This window comes from Macadamia integrifolia, unplaced genomic scaffold (genome assembly GCF_013358625.1).
Source record: "Macadamia integrifolia cultivar HAES 741 unplaced genomic scaffold, SCU_Mint_v3 scaffold94, whole genome shotgun sequence".
In the NCBI taxonomy this organism is placed as follows: Eukaryota; Viridiplantae; Streptophyta; class Magnoliopsida; order Proteales; family Proteaceae; genus Macadamia; species Macadamia integrifolia.
In genome coordinates this window covers 97,773-103,772 of record NW_024870588.1, presented here as the reverse complement: position 1 = coordinate 103,772, position 6,000 = coordinate 97,773, and the positions used below count along the sequence as shown (strand labels likewise).

The following is a 6,000-nucleotide window of genomic DNA, read 5'->3' as shown; positions in this document are numbered from 1 at the left end:
GAGAAGACGAGAAGACGAGAAGACGAGAAGAAGAAGGAGAAGGAGACATACCTATTTCCGACTTCCCCCTTCACCGTCTCGATGCCATTGATTCCCTACTGACATTGATTCCCTACTGGCGCTAGTCTCCATCTTCAAGAAGGAGAGAGACTTCCCCCTTTTGTCGGTAATCCAAATCCCACCCCCGATAATCCTTTTCTATCGTACTTTCTTTTCTTTTTCTAATTTTCCAACTTTGCCCCTTTATTTATCTTTTTATTTTCCTTATCCCTATTTTCCACTTGCTTCCAATTCTACCCATCCCACGTGTTATGTTTACTTTGTGTTGCTAATTGAATATCTTCTAATTACCATTGTGCCCCTCAGTTAAATATCTCCATTTTATTACCATTTGGCCATTCCTCTTTAAAGTTCCATTTATTTCAATATTGCCATTCTTTATGCACATCATGGAGGTTGATCGATACACTTTGCTCCTTTTGATTAGAGATGATCTCCATGCCCTACAAGAAAAACTTTCTAGTCTCCATACAGGTGTTCGAGAGTTTGCTGGTAGTAATAACACCTTCTATGAGAAATTGTCAAACATGGTAGAATATTCAAAAACAATTAATAACGGCTACAGAGGACAAGAAGATTGTGGATCAAGTAGCGATGGACATTAGTGCAGTGTGAATTGATCACCATCATGAATTTGTTCTCCCCCATGATTTTTTGGACTTGAATGCACCTTCAAAGGTTCACATCTTGGATTTTTTTTGCATGGCAGACAGGAAGCAGTGCACCCCCGCTCGTGAACTTTTATTGTTACCCTTCTACAAAACTCGTGGACAAGTTTTTCTTTACACTAGGGGAGTTGATGTAGATGCACGCCCATGGACCGATCCAAACCTATCGAGGTATCCAGGCAGAGATGAGGCCAATCCATATTTGGTTATTTGGTCTAGTAGGATTTTAGTAAATCTTATTTATTCGGGAATATTATGTAATCTTTTATTTCAAGTAGGATACGTAGGAGATATTAGTTTCTTAATTTATTTTAGTTTCTTAGATTGAGTTAGTTTCCTATTTAGAGTTGGTTTCCTATTTAGAGTTGGTTTCCTGGTTTCGTTTTGAACTAGTTTCCTTTTAGGATTTGTTTCCATGTTGGAGTCTTTTATTTGCCTATTAAATATGCTTGTAATCGATTGAGTAATTAGAGATTGAAAAGATGAATTAAGTTTGAATGTTTGAGAGCCTTAGGGCTGTGTGTGATTCTTTCCCCCTTTCTTTGTGCGATTCCTCCTTCTCCCCTACAACTCTGAGCATCTCAGGGATTTCTTCTCTTCCCCTGCCGACCCCCCCATCAGGGGGAGGATAAGTAAGAAGATTGAAACTAATGCATGAACTACCCACTAAATAAAACCCTTTTTACAGTATTAACCTCATAAGTTTGGCCTACTTAATAGAGGGGAAAAATGCAATTAGTGGTTATATGTAAACATGGAAAAAATTGAATAAGGGCGAAATTCTCAAAAAAGCTTCATTCCTTGGTTTTATACTTCGGGACAACAAAGCCTCAAACAAGACTATCTCTTTGGGGAGGAGAAAATGATAAAATAAGATTACACGAATTTATAGTTAATAGACCAGGAAAAAGGCTCAAAATCAAGCAAAGGAATATACTTAAGGATCACTTATCAAAAAATATAAATAAAATAATGAGGAACAAAAAAGTACCTCACGCATAATGGGCTCCTCAGAAACAAGAGGAACTAACTGACCACAGCCACTTTGAAAGACCTTAACATTATCGTACGTGCATTCAACAAGAGGCAGCTGCTTGGTGACTGAACAATGCTTCTTCATCTTACAATCAAGGTACAGCCACTTTGAATTTTTCACCTCCAAGAAGTTGTACACCACGAAGACAAACTTCTTTCCAATGTCGTGAAATCCTGAAAGTTTAAACCTGATTGAAGTAACTGGTAACTGTAGATCAACCAACCCTCCATGTTCATCAGGTAGATGAAATGCATTAAGAACCAAACAAATATAAGCCACTGCCTGAATCAAGCATCCCTCAAACAACATAAATCTCAACCCAACAAGATTATCAATAAAAAGCATCTCCAGGTAAACCTTTGGCCACACAAGCACCACCACACCAAACTGAAGGAGCAATAGAGCAGGATAAAGCCAAAAAAAATCATCATCGAATACATGCTTATGGAAAAGCCGATGGAGTGGAAAGTTAAGCTTTAGTTTCCCTTGTTTTAATTTCATCAGCTGAAAGGTTGATTTCAACAACTCATTCTCAGCAGACCACAATGAAGTGTTCCTGTCCAAGTCAGTCGAAGCTTTCTGACCAGAACTTTGGAGAGTAACATCAGATTCTTCCAAATCCCCTACCTGGTCAACAACTGAGGCAAGAAATGAAACAGAAACAGCTAAACTTCTGCACCCTGAACTCTCTGGATAATTACCCAATCCCCGCCCTCTTTTGCAAAAACGCCTCCTGAAATAAACAAATGGTGGCTTTCTATTATTGGGGTATGCAGTGCTTGACATTGTCAATTCTTCATCAACCTCTCCTTGAGTCGGCCTATCTCTCAACACAGATTTATTATGTGATTGATCTGCAACACCCAAGCATCTTTCTTGAGAATGATCATCAGAAGACATCAGTTGCACAGATTTCTGAGCCTGACATAATGTTTTCTGATTCTTCATACTACCAAGTGGTGAAGACTTGATTCGATGAGTAGAACGAGCCAACCATGAGATGATGGGTTCTGAGTCCATATAACTACCTGTATTACCATCCTCAATGTTAACATCTTCATCTAGGTCCCCTGCCTTTTTACCACCCTGCCCTGGTATATCTGAACCAGACTTACCAGGAACTTCACTGGTAAGTAACAAGAGTTTGAATCTTTCATTGTGGAGATTAATCCATTCTTCATCACGGTCATCATATTTAACATGATGCAACTTCCTTTCAGGATCATAATTAGTAACAAGGCCAAAATACCAACACTGATCCAAAGGCCAAAATACTTTGATCCTCCGGTTAAGGACCCAGTAAGCATCCAAATCTCTTGAGAATATCTCATAGAAGTGACGCCTTTTCCTCACAAGACCCTTCTCCTTGTGTTCTTTCCTAGGTCGCAACACTCTACCTGCAGCATCAGCAGAGGTGGATGCAAAACCAGCTGAATTATCCATCCCAGAAGTCAAAAGTTCCTGATGAAATGAGGGGGAAAGAAACAAACCATTCCTAGATTGAGATGTGGATGAAGCTTTGTTGTTTCCAGTAAAACCCGTACAGCTAGGATCGAACCGAGATGAGAGCATCCTTGCAGCATTTTGTTCAAGATTCTCCTCATCATCTTCTTGCAAATCTCCACAGGTCTTGGCAGAGTTTCTAACCAACAGCTTAATATCATCAGCAGGGTTTTGCTTTTTGGATGCTGATTTCCGCCACTTCCCTTGGTTCCTATGAACAGTTTTTGAGGTTGGACCACCATTATGTCTACCTGAGCCACCATCTTCGGCTTTCAACCGTCTAGTTGAATTAGTCCTACTGGAACTATTCTCCTTGAAATCATCAAAAGCCTTTTTCTGTTTACCTTCAGAAGTAATTTTCGGGGTGACTGAATCACTGATTAATTTAATTATCCCGGCATCAGAACTGACTTTGCTACTGGAAGTTCCCACCTGCTCTGATACATGATTACTCTGAAAATTCTTCCGCCTTGACAAACCTCGAGGACGCTTTGGGATTTTATCATCCAAACTGGCAGAAATAACACTTAAACCACTCAAATTTTGCTGATTCCCATCCCCTGAAGAGTGATCATTCTTCTTCTTCCCCTGAGTCTTTTGGTGTAGAACAAACTGGCTTAACTTTAATGCCGGTTTGTTGAAAGCAGATGATCCCAAACTCAAACCACTACCACCTACTGCATTTGAACTCTTTCTACTCTTCTTTTCAGCCGGTTCAAAAGTACTAAGGGGTACCTCTTTCCTACTCTTCCTTTTCCTCTTCCCATGCCCCAAACTTGACTCCCCATTCTCAGACGGAGACTTCCTTTTCCTCTTTATGACCCTATCTTCGACCTTTTCCACGGAACCCCTGGACTTATCAACATAGAAGCTTTGAAGATCCAAAGATCTCGGATTTCTTGAAATCTCAGAGACATCAGTCTCTGCTAAGCTGTTTTCCATCTAAAGAAACTCAATTGACAAAAGGGAAACTGAAACCCCCAATTTTCATCTTCCATCATACATAATTCTTTGTTCCGAACCCTAACATTAGATCTGGTAATGAAATTACAACACAATAATCAGATAACCCCCAAAATGAAATCATAAAAGCGTGCAATCCGATTAAAATCCAATTCCTACCAAGATCTGAACAGGTAGCGCAACGGAAATCAATCTATAACTAGTAGAACCAAGGCAACCGTACCTGAACCAAAAGCGAAACCAAAATGAACCTCCAACTCCGATCGAGAAATATATATACAGAAAGTAACGATCTCCCGTCTGAATCCCACCTTTTTTGTATTATAAATCGGCATGATCCGTTGATTTTCCTGAAATTTCATTTTTTTACCGTGAGAAACGACGAGTTAGGGTTTCTTCGGTTACACGAGACATTTAGGGTTTAGAACCAAAAAAAAAAAAAAAAGGAGAAAATTAGACGAAATAAAAAAAATAAAGCTCTCTCTGTGGCAACGACTACGAAAAAAATACTAACCGTAAGATTCATATCTGACGGTTCATATTATCCTGACACGATGGACAAGCTAACTGTATTAAATAGATTTCGAAAGTTTCGGGGCAAACGAGGACAATTGTACGGGAAAGATATTATAGTGGATAAGATGGACGGTTGAGATTCGAATATAGGATAGTAATATATGGCCTATCTTTGCAACATGGCAAGCCAGTGTAAAATGGCAAAATAATAATTCAACTTTTTTCTTTTTTTGGGAAGTTGCAGAAAATGCCCTTGTTCGTTTGTGAAATTTCTTAATTACCCTTTCCATTTTTGAAAAGATGAAGGAACCGAGACGCTCCACTCAGCCAACTAAATGTAAAACCGCAGATAATTACGGTTGAGTGTCCCTTTCAACTTTCAAAATTTTAACTTATGGTAGTGGGTTGCCACTTGCTACTTGCTACCCAAAAAAAAAAACCTTAAAATATTGTGTCAGGTGATCGTTAAATATTCCCCGGATGGTGATTCACCAGTCTCACACTCTCAGTCCGTTCAGTTTAACCAATCAGTCTTCATCAATTTAAGATTTTACATCGTTATTAATTATTTAAATAATCAAGCCTTATATATTAGGATATAAACACATGTCTATATGAGTAGTCAATTACAGGTTTTATATTAACAAAAACAAAGTCAATTATATGTCCATAATTAGGTTTTACTTTGGTGGGTTAAATGGGCTTTGAACAATCTCAAACTATATAGAGCTTAAAATATCACCAATTATATGAATATTATAAAACTCGAAAATTATTAAAAATCAGTTAAAATAAAGAGGAGAGGATTCAAAAAATTTTAATAGGAAGAGTGGATGATTAAAAACTATCATGAAATCAATACAAATTTTATGATAGAGGGGGACACCACTTGTTAAAAGGGAGAGTCAAAATCTCTCACAAAAGAATAACTTACGGAATCAAGAGGATTAAAAAATCATCCATAAAATAAATATAAATTTTATAATATGGGAGGGTTAAAAACTTACCCATGTTGTGATTTGAACGAATTAAGAAAGCAGGTCTCTTAGGGCTCATTTGATAATGTTTCTGCCATTTCTGTTTCAAGAAACGGCAGAAACATAAATGGAATTGAAAGTGTTTGATAAGTCATGTTTTTGAAAGTCGATAGTAACTAGCGGTATAATGGCTATGAATTGTTTCCAGAAACGACGAAACAAGTAGAGGTCGTTTCTTGAATCATAAATAGGTAGAAATTTCAATTTCTATTTCTGA

At 38.0% G+C, this 6,000-nt stretch overlaps 1 protein-coding gene across 3 annotated transcripts in view; it reads right to left on the bottom strand.

Moving 5' to 3' along the window:
• The window catches only part of LOC122070519, a 16,112-nt gene extending 11,482 nt beyond the window's left edge, over window positions 1-4,630 (bottom strand). Inside the window, exons 1-2 of one of the 3 annotated variants that reach the window (XM_042634686.1) lie at window positions 4,454-4,630; window positions 1,720-4,302 (exon numbers count right to left, since the gene is read on the bottom strand). In XM_042634686.1, the coding sequence (XP_042490620.1) occupies window positions 1,720-4,209 (2,490 nt within the window). In that variant the 5' untranslated portion in view covers window positions 4,210-4,302; window positions 4,454-4,630. Of the gene's footprint in view, window positions 1-1,719 lie in introns of all 3 variants that reach the window. The other 2 variants (XM_042634687.1, XM_042634685.1) reach the window with 2 other exon arrangements.
• Between the last annotated feature and the right edge of the window lie 1,370 nt (window positions 4,631-6,000).